The following is a 16561-nucleotide window of genomic DNA, read 5'->3' as shown; positions in this document are numbered from 1 at the left end:
TGTGGCTGCAAATGTATGCTTTGACAATACATAAATCCTGCAGTTAGTGACAAAGACAGATAAACAGATTTGGTATGATGGATTTGTAGTATATGGACATGTTTCATATAGCAATACGTCTAAGGATGAGGTAGCTCTTTGAGTACCAGCTACATGTGGATAGCTCACCTCGACGCCTTGGTGGTATAGGGCAATTTTGGTCTCATGATAGCTTTGGGGGTGCAGTATATCGGTAGCAGAACCATGAGTGTTGATATGTGGTATTCTGAAGAAACAATTTTCAGCAGAATGCTTCATGTTGAATAGCTTTACATGGTGCTGCCAAAGGTGTATTGCCAGAAAATATAGGCAATTGCAGCCCTCCCACAACAGTTCCTGTTGGTGATCCGCGAATATTGATAAAACTAAGGTGATTTTTGCCGATTCTCGGATTTTGTCCAACTCACCCCAACTCTTCTCCACACCTCAATTCCACCACAGCGTCATTAGTTTCCCAGAACAAAAAAAAATGACACAGACGCCAGCAGAAATGCCTAATGGCAAGCACATACCAGCCAAGGGCAAGTTCATAGCGCTTCTGCGGCGCGCGCAAACCGTGTTTCTGTTCTCCGACCCAATCTTTGTGCCCGATGGCAAGCCGCTGCCTGATCTGCCCGAGGGGCTTCAGTACATTAACATCCATCCGTCGTCGATCGAGCCGAAACCACAAACGCTCAAGGACTATTTACCGAAAGCGCACGCGCCAGGCAGTCGCCAGGACACGGCTGCTCCGGTGACATTGCCCACGGAAGACGTATCGAGCATGTTCAATAGCTTCCTGCCAACACGCGACTCGTCCACCATGACTCTGCGCGACCGCGATGTCCCAGTAGTGCAGCATCTGAAGGCGAGGCAGGAAGATGCAGGGGTCAGCGCCGACGAGGCATTGGCGATTGCACACAGGGTTCTGGGCGATAATGCAGATTCCGTGGAGCCGCCATCGCCGGCAGTTTTGCGGGAGTTGGGCCTGGCGGTGCCGGAAGAGCTGATGACGGGACCGGAGACCGCGCAGACGATTTTGGCAGAGAACCGAGAAATGCTAATACGGCTGGCAGAGTTCCAGGAGCAGCGCGCGGATAGCGGGGACATGGCCACGATCAGCAAGGAGGAGCAGCAAGTGGCGGATAGGCTGCAGCGGAATTTGGCGCGCGTTATTGGCGCCCAGAGGCCGAAAGACGTGCGGCCGCCAGGTACTGAGATTGCGCGTGCGGTGAGTGAGCTGTTGGCGTACGACGAGCTGTATTCGGGCACGCTGCCGCCGCAGCGGCGGTTCGCATTCGTCTCCAATGCAGCCACGTATGCTGGGTACCCGCCCGCGGCCACCACGGTGCCGATGGAGCGCGCGTCGCGGAAGAAGCAAGCAGCTTAATTTTTTGTTGAAGAAAAGTGAAGCATTTAAGAAAAAAAGTTAGGCAAACTCGTCTTCCAGATCGACGTCTTCGACACCGCCCTCCATCTCGGCAAAGTTCATGAAGTGGCTGGGACGGTGCATTTCGTCGTAGAAGTCGCGGGGCACGTCGAGCTGGAGGCCATACGACATGTCGGCCCTGTGGGCGGGGCCCATGAAGTTGTAGTTCCAGATGCCGTCATCATCGGGCACCATGAAGAAGCCCATGAAGCGGTCGGAGAGCAGCATCTGGACGCGCTCGAAGCAGGCGGGCGAGAAGCCATCGGGGCTGGCAGACTGCATGTCCTGGTTGTTGCGGCCCCACTCGAAGCCCTGCGGGGTGAGCTTGTAGGCGGCCAGCGAGCAGGAGCCAGGGGTGAAGGCGCAGGTCATGACGATGGTCTTTTCGCCGTCCCAGCGGGCGCGCGGGATCTCGGCAGTGCGGGCCAAGGTGCGGGCATGGAGGGTGGCGTCCTGCGGGGCCAGGTGCGGGAGCTCGTTGGGCATGGTGTGGAGCCAGCCGAGCGGCTCGAGGCCGCGCAGGTACTCGTGGTCCGGCATCTTGTCGGGCAAATGGACTTGCTGATGGGTGGCCCACTGCGGGACCATGGCAATGGCGCGGATTTCCTTGACCTGCTCGTTCTCCTTGGGCGAGACACCGAACAGGTAGCCGGCGATCTGGGTGCGTGGATCAGCAATGGTGATAAAGCGCTTGAGCAGGTTTTTGGGCAGCACGTATGTGCACGCCATGTCGCTGATATCGTCATTGTTGACATACAGGTGCTTGGTACGCAGCGGCAGGTTCTGCGCAGCGATGGCACGCAGGCGCCACTCGGTCTTGGAAGCGAAGGTCTGCGACTCGTAGTTGCTGGTGGTGGTGACGACGATCTCGTCGCCGTGGACGTTCTGCGTCTTAGTGGTAACGGCGGTCATCTGGGCCTGCTCGCGCGCCTGCTTTTCGATCTCGGCGATCTGCTGGCGCTGCTGCGAGGGCGCCTGGATCTCCATACCCAGGATGATGTCGCGGATCTCGGAGGCTGTCAGGGAGGCCACATTGACGTTGTTCTTCTTGCCGTAGTCTGCCAGAATCAGGTCCTTGAGTTGGTTCTCGACCTTGATCCACTGCTCGTCCGTCAGCGTCGGCCACAGGTGGTGCGGCTCAGTCACCGTGTGCTTGTCGGGCCGCAGGATGATCTTGGCGCGCTCGTTGTTGATGTGCAGGGCGCGCAAGATCAGGACTAGACGCGAGAACGCCGTGTAGGGAGAGACGGTCGCCAGCCAGTTGTCGTAGCAGGTCCACATCGTCATCTTGGGCTCGGTGGCCTTGAGGATCATGTCGCCGAGCTTCTCAACCTTGAGCAGTGCCTGCAGTGGCAGCTGCATTTCGCTGCCGCGGATGGTGATGTTGGGGAAGTCCAGCATTGTGACCTCGAGTGGATCGAGCATGCCCTTGCGCGAGACAATCAGCTGGTTCGGCTGCTCTTCGACCGGCAGTGAGCGCACCAGGGCGCCGGTCTCCTCAGCGGTCTTCCATTTGGCCAGCTGGCCAAGGCGCTTTTGGCCTGCCCACACCGATGTGTGAATGACCTTGACGAAGAGCTGGCCGGTACGCGGGTTAAGGATGGTCAGGGCGCCGTTAATTGGCTTGGTGGTCAAATTGCCCTCAAAGGTCTTCTGCACGGTGACGCGATAGACGTTAGTGTCGTCGATGAACCAACACGTCTGGTGCGAGAACAGCTCGGCATAATTGGTGCTGTTCAGGTAGCTTTCCGTGGCCTCGCTTGAGAACAGCTGCAGGGCCTTGCGGATGCGCTCGCGCACCACGTGCAGGGCCGGACTGGCTTTCATGATCTTGGCCATGGCCTGCTGCATCAATGGCTTCATTCCGGGGATCCAGTTGCCGTAGGCCGAGTACATGTTGTAGGCAAGGTCGACGCCGATAATCAGGCCCGTTGGCGACGGGTAGATGCTGACGCCGTCACTGGTGTAGTCGAAGAACTTGGCGCGCGTATACCGCTCAATATCATGCGAGTCGTAGTCGCCCCAGCGCAGCTGCACATCAATCCAGTACTTCTGCGTGGTGCCGGCATCCATGCGGTCACGGGCGTCCGTCAAAAGGCTGGGTGTCGAGACTGGCCACTTGTACGAGGCGAAGCAGGTAATGTCTGCAGCCGAGCTCGACATCTTGTATGACTTGCGCGGATGAATGGCCTCCTTCTGCACCGTCTCGATTTGCAACGGCTCGAGCTCATTGTCGAGCACCTGGCAGAGGTCGAGAATCAGGCTTTCGTGGGATTTCTGCCAGGCGTGGCTGCGGAACAGACTCACATACGAGATCTTCAGGGTCGGCAGTTTGCCGTGCATGAAGATACCTGTTAGATCGAGCTGCACTTGGAAGCCAATGTAGACGTTTGCGCGGTTGATTGTTGGCGACCACCACAAAGTGAAGCGCCGGTTCGGGATCTGGTTCAGACCGGAGCGCTGCGCATTCGTCAGCTGTCGCTGCCCCATGGCACCCGAGAACGAGCCCGAGTTGTGCGTGATCAGACCATTGGCTAGCACAAACCGCTGGTTGGCACCAGAAACAGTGAACCCAAAGTACGGCTCCGTTGCAGCCTTTTCCACGGCAAACTCGACGAAATTCAAGGCACTGGAAGGTGGTGGGCGTGCCAAAATCGCGGCTGCAAATAGCGCGGGATGCTGTGCGATAGACGGCACATAGTCGACGCCAGAGAGCTTGACCCGGACTGTGCTGTGCTGGTCGCGCACTGTCAGCGTTGCTGGCAGGCCCAGGGCGATCAGCAGCGTGTGCAAGTCCTGAGCAAGCCCTGAGCTGCAGCGCGCGGTGGCAGTGAACGTATTGTCAATCAGCGCAGTCTGGCCAGAGGCGAAGCACGCGCCAACAAAGACCAGCGCACGTACCAGCGGGCTGGAGTGCGTGCGGAAGGCACCAGGAATGGTTGGCCGGGCGGTCTTGGTTGCTGTGAGCCTCTCAATGACCTCGGGACCGCTCTGGCCACTGCAGACCAGGCCACTGCAGGCAACAAGCTCCGAGACATGGCTTGGCGTGGTGTAATCGGCGAGAATCTGCTGGCAGCGGCGAGTGGCCGACTGCCCGCCAGCACTTAGCGCCAACTGCATGCCTAGAAGCAGGGGGTCGATGGGGAGCTTGGAGTCTGATGCAGCAGGGTAGCTGATCCGGGTGCTGAGCATGCGGAACTTGGCCTGGGCGGCGCTTGGCAGATCAACGAACTCGCTGACGGTACACTCGACGATGTTGGCGGGCGAGTCGACTGATGCAAGGACCAGGATATGGTTGGCAGTGACAGTGGTGCCGGCATTACCCCAGCACGGGATGCGCAATACGTGCATATCGCCGAACGGGCCATATACCAGGCTGCCGACAACGCGTGGAGCCGAGTCGTCGCCCATCAACAGGTCCCCCTTAGCAATCAGCTCAACCGCGCGCGACGTGCCGTCAGCCATCATGACCTGGGTGCCGCGGGCAAAGCACTGCTGCTGCCAGAACAGCCCCTCCCAGGTCGGGTAATAGGTGCCGCGGAAGAGTGAGTGCTCGAGAATGCACTCGACACCGCCCAGGGCCTGGATCATGTCGGTGCGGTAGTTGTTGAGCTGCCAGAGCTTTCCGTCGTGCTTGGCATGCGTCCACCAGAACGGGTTGGCCTTGGGCAACTGGTACTGCTTCCATTCGGTGCGCAGCCGCCATCCCTTATCGTAGGCCAGCGTGTGGCGGTCCTTGGAGAACAGTGTGTTGATGCGCGGGATGCCACGATCCCACGAGTCCTCGAGGTCCTCGAGTGTCAAGCGGCGGTTCTGGGCATTGGCCTCCTGGCGCTTCAGTGCGTATTCGGCCCAGACGCGCTGCGAGTCGGTGAACTCGCTCTCCCACGGCAGAATGTACCGGAACAGATTCGGAATCAGTTGGCCCTCAGCGTGCGACATGCCAGCGCGGAAATGCGACACGCCCGTGTTGGTTTGCTTGGACCACCGCAGGTCCGACTGCGGAATCAGCACATGGCCCATGGACAGCATGCCCAGGCCGCCCAGCTCCTTCGGGCAGTTCGCGCCCACGGCAAAGTCCGCGTGGCAGAACAGCGGCGACTGGCCGCTGGCTACCTGGAAGCCATGGTAGTCGCCGCTGCGCTCAGGCTGCATCGACACCTCAAACAGGGCCGTGGTGGGCGTGGGCGGCGGGCGCCGCGCCAGACTGCGCGAGCACACAGACGAAACACACGGCAGGCAGGAGAGGTCGCCGCGCGCATACACGGCGCCGTGCGAGAGACTGCGGCGCGACGTCACCTCCAGGCCGAGTGACCTGGCAATCTCATACACAAGCCGCAACACCGGCTCGCACGCCATCGCCATGACCACCGCCACATATCCATTGGCCATGGGCTTGCCATGGCCATCCAGAATGCCCGCCAGAACTGCCGACCGCACCTCCAGCGACTCGGCCACCAGGAGCTCGCGCAATGACTCGGGCACTGCACCATGCGGCAGCTTCGTCAGCCCCAGCGACTCAATCGCATGCATGAGCAGTGGCGAGTCGTGGCCTGGCTCACAGACTGCCCGGTCATTGCATCCGCACGACAGCCAGCGGCCAAATGCCCAGCTCGCGTAGCTGGTAGCCGGCATCGTCAATGCGGTCGGGGAGGCACGCGCCAAAACCGCAACCAGACCGCCGGGGCGTTGCTCTGGCCAGGCAGTGACGCGGGCGCCGTAGCGCATCCGGCAGGGCACCGGCGTTTGGCCGATCACAGCCATGCGGCGGACGTAGGCGAGGTAGTCGCAGAGAGAGACGAGCCACGTAACCGACTCCACCTTCGTGGCCACCGCGGCGCTGTGCGCGTCCTGCTTGGAGCTGAAGACAAAGTGCGACGCGCGCATGGGCACAGCTCCATAGTAGAAGGCGCGGCAGGGCGGGGTCAGGTGTGGCGGGTAGTTGTTGGAGATGACGCGGAACGCGGCCTTTTGCTTGTCATGCATGACGTAGACGCAATCGGGCATGGCGCCATGCTGCATGGCGATGCGACGCGTCTCGTGCACGTGCTGTTCGGCATGGTGTCTTGCCAGTTGCTTGCCGTTGTCGGCCAGCCCGAAGAAGTCAGAGTTGTACTCGAACACGTGCTCAGCAGAAACTGGCCGCGTGAATCCCAGGGCCGGATCGAATTGCAGTTCCGTCACGGCTACAACGAATGCGCCGGTGCTGCACCACGGCGACAGACCGGTGCGGCTGGCACGCTCGCGCACGGACCAGTCAGCAGAGACCTCGATTGCCAGCCGGTGCTTTTCATTGCACAGGAACGCATCGTCGTACAGCAGCTCGTCGAGGCTGTCGCCCGAGTCGCTGCCTGACATGCCCGAGCAGATGCTGGGCACGGAGATGCTGCTGGCGGTGCGCACTATGGGCGCAACTTCGTAGCCGGGCACGTGCAGATCGTCGCTGTCGGGCTGCGGCCGCGCCAGAGAGACGCGGAACAGCGGCGCTGAGCCCGACATGGTCTCGGCGACATCACGCGCCAGACCGTCATCGCCCAGCACCTGGTCGCCCACGCGCACGTGCTCGATGGCCCTGGACGAGCCGTCGGCCATGCGCACGCGGTGGCCGGCGCCGTAGCAGTAAAAGATCACCGGCGGCATACGGTTGCTGTCTTTGGAGTTGAGGCCAAGCATAATGCGCGCCTGGATCTTGGTCTCGGCCTTGACCAAAAGATCCAGCAGCTCGCGCGTATGCACCACCGCTTCGCGGTAGTAAGTCATCAGACCGATCAGCGCCGTGTTGAACTTGTTGGCGATCTTGGTGAACGTGGTGCTGCCCGAGGACATCAGGATCTGGCGGATGCGGTTATTGAACCGCTGCATCGACGCATCGTCCACGCGCAAAAACGCGGTCGCCGTGCGCTCCTTGGTGCGGTCGTCCACCAGTGCCCACGACCCGTCCTGCAATGCCTGCGGTTCGCCCAGCTGCCTGGCCTTTGGCAGAATTCGCACCTCGAATCCGGCCATGTCGAACAGCAGGTTCGGATTGTCCTGCGAGTACACGGACACGAATGTGTCGGATTCGTCCCAGTCGATGGTCGTCAGAGATCGCGGGATCCGGTTCTTGATGTCCCAGAACACCGCCCGCCCCAGGTTCACGTCGTGCTTCATCAGCCGCATGCGCGAGTCGCGCGGCCAGCACCGCTTGTTGTTGTATCCGACCACGTTCTCGTTGTTCGGGTCCGGGTTCTCTGTCAGGAAACGCTGCACCAACTCACGCGAATCCTCCGCATCATCGAACCGCAACAGCATGTAGATCCGGTCAATGTACCGCATGTACATGCGGATCGGATGGCGCCGCTCGGTCTCAACGTCCTTGAACTGCAAAAAGTCATTGGGCGCGTTGGCCGGCCCGGCGAACTCGGACGCGCGCTGCAGCCCCAGGATCAGCAGATCCAGGATCATGCCGTAGAACTGGAACATGAATGGCGCGAACTGCAGGCCGCGGATCAGGCCGTACGAGTTCACGTGGTTCATGTCCTTGAAGCTCAGCACCACGTTGTTTTTGGCCGTCATGTAGTCAGCCAGATTGTGATCCAGGATCAGCCGCAGCAGGCGGTTCAGCAGCGTCAGGTCGATCTTGTCAAAGACGCTGGCCAACGTGGCCTCCAGCATCACCGTGCACTCGCCGTTGCTAGTCTGCCAGGCGCCGTCCAGGTTATTGATGCCCTGGCACCACTTGTACACCAGCAGTGGCGCCGGCTCCGAGTCGGCAGGCTTGATCCACGGCGCCCACAGCCGGCGCTTATCAGCCTCGTACCACAGGTACTGGTCCAGATACGCATCGGTGATTTTCTCCAGCGGCTCAACGTCATACACCGGGATCATGTGCGAGTACATGTCCATGAACTCAATCCCAACCTCCTTGAACGCACGCTGCGTCAGCAGCAGCCGCTTGATGCGGTTCAGGGCCTCGTGCGGTGCATCAAACGCCTGCTCGATCAGCCCGAGCTCCTCACGCTGCGACGACGTCAAATGGCCCTGTACCGAATACGACTCGCGCAGCCGCTCCAGCGCCAGCACCAGCAGTTTCGGGTCATGCTTGTACGATAGCGGCGGGAACGGGATCGGCGCGAACCGCCGCGATTCGAGCCAGTGGACCGCCGTGGTGTATATGGCCACGGCCTCCTCGGCGCTCACATACGGTCCGTCCTTCAGGTAGCTGCGCTGGCGCTCCTGCTCGGCCTTGAGCCACATGCGCGTCAGCCGCCCGCAGTTCCGCCGCGCAATCGCCTTATCCACTGTGGCGCCACGCCGGATCCGCTCACGGTTGTAGTGCGTCACTGACATCCACCAGTCGGCCTTGGACTTGACGTACCGCAGAATCATGTTCTCCACCGCCTGCGGCATGCCGGGCACCTGCCACGGAATGTTCGCCTTGTAGCAGTTGTGCACCACCAGCCAGTTCTCCAGCAGAAACAGCGCCGAGCCGCCGAGCTCGAAGCCCACGTACTCCCCATGGTCGCTGATCTTTCTTACTGAGAACTGCACGTGATGCTGCGCGCATGCATGTTTGGCGAGTCTCTGCTGGTGGCACGCAACCAGATGCACATCAGCACCGCCTATCAAGCAGCTCCGCTCTGCCTGGCCGTCTCCAGTGATATCGCAGGTCAGCCCCAGGCTGCGTGCCAGGTGCTGTGCCAGATCTACCATCTGCCCGCTGCCCTCCGCCTCCACGCTCTGCGTCAGCTTGTATGCGCCCGGCTGCTTGCAGTCAGCACACAGCGCGGCAGAGCCGTTTCCGTCAATGAGGCCGCCGAGAACCGAGCGCCGCACCTCTGCGCTCAGCGCCAGCAGATTCATAACCAGCGCCTCTGTTGCCAGAGGCCCGCCGGTTGCCAGGTATCCCATGCGGCGGAACACAGCAAGCAGCGCGTTCTCTCGGCCTTCGTCTGCCGGAGCCAGACTTACACACTCTTGGCTGGCACCAGATTGATCAACACACTTGGCCACCAGCCCCATCGAGCCCGCAATCCCCTGCAGGTAGTCAACTATGCTGCCTACCTTTGCCTTAATGGAGAAAGACGCCTGGGATGCGCTGCCACTGGCCATGTGCAAGCCGAGAAGATAGCACACGTCGGCGGCGGTTGGCATGGGGGTGCCGGGCAAGGGCGTCACCAGCTCGGTAATAAGCGCTGCAATGTCTATTTTCCTTGCGGAGGGGGCAGTGGCCGGTAGATCAATGCACTTTGCGCGCACCATGCGATAGGCACTGGCTTCAGCCGGATGGGTAGACGCAAACTTGGCAAAGGCAGCTGTGGCGACTGTCCACGTCACCGAACCCACGGCTTCGCGCTCCAGCCTGAATGCCTCGGCAGCAGCACGCGCAGTATCTGCGCTGACGAACTGCTGGTCAGCACCCATGCTCTGCGCGTACGAGAACACGCGGCTGGTCGACCGCAGCACATCGGCCATTACGGTCTGGTCCTCGAACGGCACGACGTCGGCGTAGTGCACCTCAAAGCGCTGCTGCGCGGGGTGGTGGAGCAGACTCACGCGATCGTACTCGGGGCTGACCAGCACCAGGTCATGGCGCGAGTTGCATGTGAACCCGACCTCCTGAGACTGCACTATGCCCACCTCATACATGGCATCGAACCCGCCCATCGTAGCCTTGACCGGCAGCGCCTGGCCGTCGGCACCCAGCACTAGGTCGCCCACGCCCACATGCCTGGCCTCCTTAACGCTGCCATCGGCCATGCGGACGCGCGTCTCGGGCGCAAAGCACCGCCAGGCCTCCGACAGATGCGCCAGAATGACCTTGCTCTTGTTGCCGCGGATGCCCTCGGGCATCATGTCGAGGATATCGTGCATGACGGCTGCCCGCAGCTCCAGGTCAAAGTGCGAGTCCACGCGCTGCTTGGTCACTGACGCTGCGATGCCCTTGGAGTGCCGGCCCTCGAACTGCCGCGCCAGCAGATTGCCCAGCCAGCGCTCCAGCAGCGGCACGATGCCGCGCAGGAAGAACAGCCAGACGCGCCAGCCCGGCGCCCAGAACCCGATGCCTGGGCCCTTGCCGATGCCCTTGTTGGCGTTGGAGTAGATCACGTGCTTCAAATCCTTGCACGCCCGAATCTGCCGCATCAGCCGGTACTTGTACCGGTACATGCCCGTGAGCTGTCCCACGTGCGCAAACAGGTACTGCAGCCCGTCGGCGAGCTGGAACGCATCGACGTTGCCGAGTCGGTACTGCACGTGTGAGTCGACAATCAGCTTGGTCAGCCGCAGGATCTCGCGGCACAAGTGGAACGCATTGCCGAAGCGGCTCTTCTTGCGCTCCTTGGTGGTCAGCGTTTTGACTGGCTTCAGGTTGAAGTTGTAGTCCAGGTGCAGATAATTGAGGCTCTTGCGGTGGATCAGCAGATTCAGCATGTTGTGCCCCTGCCGGCACACCTGCAGTCCGGCCTCCACCCAGTCGATCTCAGTCGACTGGAAGAACTTTGTGGCCTTGAACTGCCGGAACAGGTACTTTTTGCGCTGCGCCTTGGGCGGCTGCGTCCGGATTGCATTCAGCACGTAGTTCTTCAGCAGCTTCTGGTACGACACCCGCACCTTGACCGGCATCCCCTGCGGGCACCGCTCCATGTACCAGTCCTTCACCAGCGGCACGTCCTCGGCGCGCCGTGTGCGTCCCGACCGAGCACTGAACGGGTGCGGCGCCCAGTACAGGGCAATTCCGTTAGCCGTGTTATCTGTTTCCAACGGTGTGTCCTCCAGGAACGCCGATGCGTGCTCTGGCAGCACAAACTCGTCATCCTCATCGCCGTCACCAAAAATCTCGTCCTCCACTGCGCGCGCGTCATCCTGGAACTGCGACACCAGGCTGCGCGACGAGATCGGGTTGATCACCGGATCAAAGTAGAACGCCGGCAGGTCTGGATCGTCTGGCTTCACATACTGCACGGCCGGCGTGTGGTACGCCGACACACGCACGTTGCGCGGCAGCGAATTGTAGAGGTGCGGGAACGCCACCTTGTACTCGGTGCGGATCGGCTGCCGGATGATGATCTTGTTGATGTCATTGAATTCGTTCCAGTCCTCGTCTGCCGGGTTGATGTCGCGGTACATTGGTTCAAACTTTGGCCCGCCCGGAATCGCCATGTTCAGGCACTTGGCCGTGATGAACGAGTTCAGGTCGAACAGATAAAAGTAGTTTGGATCAATCATGTCTGACAGCAGCTGCCCCGCCAGCCGGTGCAGATTCGCCATCACCGGCAAGTCCAGCCGCCAGCGCTTGTACGACGTGCCGTTGACGCGCCTAAATGGGGCTTTGCGCTTGTCCCCGTCGTCGGAGTCGCTATCGCTGTCCTCGTCATCTTCATCAGCCAGCGGCATGTTGTCGTACAGCCAGTTTATGACCGGCGCATCGTCCTCCTCGTCCAGCTCCATCTGGATCGCCTCCAGCGGCTCGACGTCCAACAGATTGTCGCCATAATCCAGCGGCGCCTCCTCATCGTCGAACGGCGGGAACCGCATGCGCTTAAAATGCTTGCGGTCGCGCTTTTCACGCCGCATCATAATCCACATCGTGCCCCACTGCGCCAAATACACGGGCTCGATCACCCACGGAATCTGGTTCACAAACGTGATCGCGCCTGTGACATGGTACAGAACCGGTACTTCGCGCACCTGCTCCCACGGCATCGGCATGTTCTCCAGCAGCTTCAGCACTGCATGTGGCACGTACTTCAGCGCTCCCAGGTAGACGCGCTTGTCGTGCCGGAACTTGCGAGCGCTCATGTCCCCGTGGTCCTTGATGATTTTGCGCAGGTGTTCAGCGGGCATGTCGGCCTTCTCCTGCTCTGCAAACCCCATCCGCCGCTTCGTGTCGTACCGCTTGCTGTTCAGTGCCCGCCACTCCTGCGCCTTCTTGTCTAGCTCTGACTCAGAGGGCGCGACCGGCACGAACTGCGCGTCCGTTGGCGCTAGCTGCTGCTCGCCATGCCCACGCGTTTCGCGACCAGTCATTGTTTGGTTGAAATTGCTCTTTGGTTGCAATCAAAGTCCTTACAATATAAAATAAATTGCTTGATTGAAGCAAAGAAACGCTGAAATGATTCCAAAGGTGAGGGAAAAAAACACACTTGGGAATTGCGTGTTGCCGGAAGAAAGTCGCAGCCAGTGAAAAAGTATACAAATCACCACCACCGAAAATCAAGCGATCATCTGTTGATTCCTTCCTCCAGGTCGGAACTGCGGAATCGCATGTTAGCGACTACAATATCCGCACGATTTGTCTATGCGAGTGATTTACATCTCACCCTACTCCATGCAACGGATCCACAAACGGCCGGCGCACTACTTAAAAGGTGCCCCTATGTCTAAGAGAAGGGTAGCTGCCATCTCCCCTCTTCAACTGAATTTATCCTGAACATCTTTTAACAGATACCAGCAATGAAGCACCTATATACCTCTGCGCAAACCTACAAGTGCATTTCTTCTAATATTTGTTCTTCCATTCAAAACGATGACTCAACCTCCCAGCAAGATGGTAAGTATAGTTTGGCTTACGTTCAGACATCAAGTATATCAAACAAGATAATATAACCTATATTAAATACCAATACCCGTTTCTAGATACATTGTAGTTGCCAAAATACCACTATTGGTACCGAAAGTGGTATTTTTGGCACAGCTCTCTACGCTAGAAGACGGTGAATATACTAGCTATTGCCTTTCACTTATTAGGAAAGCTCATTACTTCCAGTTATTTCTAGCCTTTTCCTCATTATGTTTCAATACATTGCATGTTGGAATGTTGGTTTTACGACCAAGAGGTTAGCACGTAGGAGTTTCTTTCACATACATTGCTAACATAATCAAAGCTATCTTTTCAAATATAGTACACCCAAAAAAATATGTTTTTACTTCGCACTGTCAAGTGAAGTACTTTCCGTGATAACGGATATGCATCTATTGATTTGTAGCGTATGTTGTATCTCGGGTACGATACACTTGGATAGACAGCCTCCTGCAGCTGTCTGGAACACGTTTACTCTCCAGGCGCCTTTCCATGACGTATATTGAACGTATGAAATATGCTGTATGAAAGAAGGAAGGAGGAATCGCCAGGTGAAAGGGCAGGTGCCCGTCTAAGTAGTGGCGCCAGTCGCCTGGAATAGTACAGATGGCCATTGTGGCCAAAGAGTCTTGATCAACGGGTTCCTGAAATCATGTTGATTTGGAACCACACGCTATTCGCAAACGCACCTCTTGCGTGCGTCATCATTATTGGACTCGCCCGGCAGATGAATATGGAAGTAGTACCAGTAATTGCCATCCCAAAGATGCTGACTGTGAGATTTCTTATCGAGGATGATGAGGAGCAGGATGCAATTGCCACCAGGCAGATTGCTTGTACATTGCTAAGGAAACCGTTCACAGTGCAGCATACAGAAGTTATTATCATCACAAGCATACCGGTGTCACTTCCTGACGCAATGTTGATGGGGTTGAAAAGCTTATCCCTCCAATTCCCGGTATACCTCATTCAGCTCGTTGGCATCCTTCTACAACTTCCTCACCTGCAGTGGCTACTCATCGGCGCAATTTACGACACAGAATTACATTGGCCAGCTGTGCAGTGCAGTCAGATATGGAGCGATACAGTTCGGTTTCTCTGTCTTTTCTCCAGCATCGTACATATCCCAACTGTGCCATCCCTTAGTGCAATGCAGATTCTGGTGGCTGGGCTGCCATCTCTGCTTAGGCTTGCTCTGCCTGATGGGGTGCTAGACAGTGCAAAAGGCGTTCTTGCTGAAGGCGATGCTGCAATGGGACAATACGATGTGGTTAGCTATTATCCAGATCAAATCTCTGAGTATCTCAACTACCAGGTACCGTACAAGCGCTGAATAGAGTTTTCAATAAACTATTTTGTATTTGCGACTGACGAAAGAGGATTGAGGTTCGGCCACATGCAGTCATGAGCCTGGTGCACTATCATTTAGCCACCTTAGTACAGTGTGTGCACTTGAGCTCGTAGAAGCACCAGAGCTGACTCACCAGCGATATATTGTCTCGGATGTGGTAATTGCTCAGACCCCGGACTGCCCGGCGCCATGATGCTGCGGGTTCCGTGTTAATGCTCACAGTCTCTGAGACACTGTGTGCTGCTATGATAACAAAGTGCGCATCCCAGCGCCATTACCAAATAACGGCCCGGGTTTTGCGCTGTCCCCCAAAATTAACACGCCCAGCTCGGCCGTTTTGGTGAGTCAAAAAAGCGATACCGCAGAAAATCGCCTATAAAAGGCGAATGTTCCCGACACTGTCGGCCCCTGCTCCGATATCTGTGCTTTTCTCTCCCGAAATCAATTTTCACATTCTTCCAGCACTCCACGTAGTCCAGAACATGATCAATCCCGCCAGCGACCGCGTCCTCAACTTCTCTGCAGGCCCCTCGACTCTGCCGCTATCTGTGCTCGAGGAGGTGCAGCGTGATCTGCTCAACTACAAGGGCACCGGCGTGTCGGTCCTCGAGATGTCGCACCGCTCCAAGCCGTATGACGCGATCATCCGCGAGGCCGAGGCTACGCTGCGCCGTGTCCTCGACGTCCCCGCCAACTACGCCGTGGTGTTTCTACAGGGTGGCGGCACTGGCGAGTTCGCTGCCTCCTACCTGAACCTCTTCGCTAGCAAGTCCGTGCGCGCAAAGCAGGCAAAGCTGGGCCGGCCGCTGTCCTGCGACTATATCGTCACGGGCTCGTGGTCCAAGGCTGGCATGAAGGAGGTCAAGCGGCTGGGCGGTCACATAAACACCGTGATCGACGGGGTTGAGGGAAAGTACGTTGGCGTGCCGCCCGTCAGCGAATGGCGGCTGGGAAAGCCCGAGGAGACGGCGTTTGTGTATTACTGCGACAACGAGACTGTCAATGGCGTTGAGTGCAGGCCGGAGACGGTCGTGGATGCGGTTGATCCGTCGGTACCCGTGATCTGCGACATGTCGTCCAACATGATGTCGCGGCCAATTGATATCAAGCGCTTCGGGGCGATCGTTGCGGGTGCGCAGAAGAACATGGGGCCCGCCGGCGTTACCATTGCGATTGTGCGCGAAGACCTGCTTGAGCGCGACGATGATCCGGAGGTACTGCGGGCTCTGCCATCAGTGCTCGACTGGCAGTACTACAGCAAGGCTGGCTCGCTGCCGCACACGCCGCCGTGCTTTACGATCTATGTCTGCGGGCTGGTGTTCAAGTGGGTCGAGAGCCTGGGTCTGGAGAAGGTCGAGGAGCTGCGCGAGGAGCGGGCCAAGCTCGTCTATGACACTATTGATTCGCACCCAGAGTTCTTCAAGGGCCCGGTCGACAAGCAGTATCGCAGCCGCATGAACATTGTGTTTAATCTGCCGACCAAGGAGCTGGAGGCGCAGTTTGTCGCTGAGGCGGCCCAGGAGAACATGATCCAGCTCAAAGGTCACCGCAGCGTCGGCGGAATCCGCGTGTCGCTCTACAACGCCATGACCATCGAGGGCGCACAGGCCGTTGTCCAGTTCATGCTGTCATTTTATGAGCAGAATCGCCAGTAAATAAACTTTTTTATTCGCTATACTCAAACGGTTGCCTGGCGGATCAGTGTGATGTTGTCGCCCTTGAGCATTACCCGGCCCAGCGGCTTTCTGGTGTCCTTCTTGGTGTGCAATTCCTCGGCGTCATCGAGCACGAACATTCATGAACTCGTCGAAGCCCAGAATGCGGCCCTCGAGCCGCAGCGTCTTCTGCTCAAACAGCCAGATCTGGACGCGCTCCTTGGTCTGCAGGAACTTGAAAATGACGTTGATGGGGTTGACCATCACCTTCTGGACTCTGGTCGACATGGTTGGAATGTTTCTGAGATATTTGTTTGCGGAGGAAATGTAATCGGAATGGGCTGGAGATATGTGTAGTAATCAGCAAAGAACGCAAATTCCCATTCCGTAAAGGCGGATGCACGGACGACAAAAAGAGAGCAGAGGGAATGCGAGGGGATGGAGACGATACGGAGACGAATGCAAAAAATAACGTGCGAACGGAATATGCGCTCTGAACACTTTTACTGCACGTCATCTCCCCGTTATGGCAAAATGACCAGTAGAGG

At 58.2% G+C, this 16561-nt stretch overlaps 4 protein-coding genes across 4 annotated transcripts; 2 read left to right on the top strand and 2 right to left on the bottom strand.

Annotated features, from left to right (window-relative positions):
* The first annotated feature begins 441 nt into the window (after window positions 1-441).
* On the top strand, window positions 442-1456 carry DL89DRAFT_264443 (uncharacterized protein). The gene has a single exon (XM_040886253.1). It carries the CDS (start codon window positions 509-511, stop codon window positions 1406-1408), a length of 900 nt encoding a protein of 299 aa, XP_040747831.1. The 5' UTR covers window positions 442-508; the 3' UTR covers window positions 1409-1456.
* Window positions 1448-12454, bottom strand: DL89DRAFT_219250 (Prp-8-prov protein; the record flags this gene model as incomplete). The annotated part of the gene is made up of 4 exons (XM_040884382.1): window positions 1448-3928; window positions 4919-5497; window positions 7046-8863; window positions 10193-12454. The coding sequence occupies 4 exons, from the start codon at window positions 12452-12454 to the stop codon at window positions 1448-1450; spliced, it is 7140 nt and encodes a 2379-aa protein (XP_040747830.1).
* A 2326-nt stretch (window positions 12455-14780) lies between these two features.
* DL89DRAFT_232035 (3-phosphoserine/phosphohydroxythreonine aminotransferase) lies at window positions 14781-16004 on the top strand (the record flags this gene model as incomplete). The annotated part of the gene is made up of 1 exon (XM_040884920.1): window positions 14781-16004. A coding segment is annotated over exon 1 (1164 nt), but the record flags the coding sequence as incomplete, so codon positions are not given.
* Window position 16005: 1 nt separating this feature from the next.
* DL89DRAFT_264442 (small nuclear ribonucleoprotein) lies at window positions 16006-16467 on the bottom strand. Its single transcript, XM_040886252.1, has 2 exons — window positions 16152-16467; window positions 16006-16129 (listed from the first exon to the last, which is right to left on the bottom strand). The coding sequence occupies exons 1-2, from the start codon at window positions 16299-16301 to the stop codon at window positions 16037-16039; spliced, it is 243 nt and encodes an 80-aa protein (XP_040747828.1). The 5' UTR covers window positions 16302-16467; the 3' UTR covers window positions 16006-16036.
* Window positions 16468-16561: the final 94 nt, after the last annotated feature.

Source organism: Linderina pennispora, assembly GCF_002104995.1.
Source record: "Linderina pennispora strain ATCC 12442 chromosome Unknown DL89scaffold_1, whole genome shotgun sequence".
Taxonomy (NCBI): domain Eukaryota; kingdom Fungi; phylum Kickxellomycota; class Kickxellomycetes; order Kickxellales; family Kickxellaceae; genus Linderina; species Linderina pennispora.
Note: the sequence above shows the minus strand (reverse complement) of the source record. Positions and strands in the feature narration are given on the sequence as shown.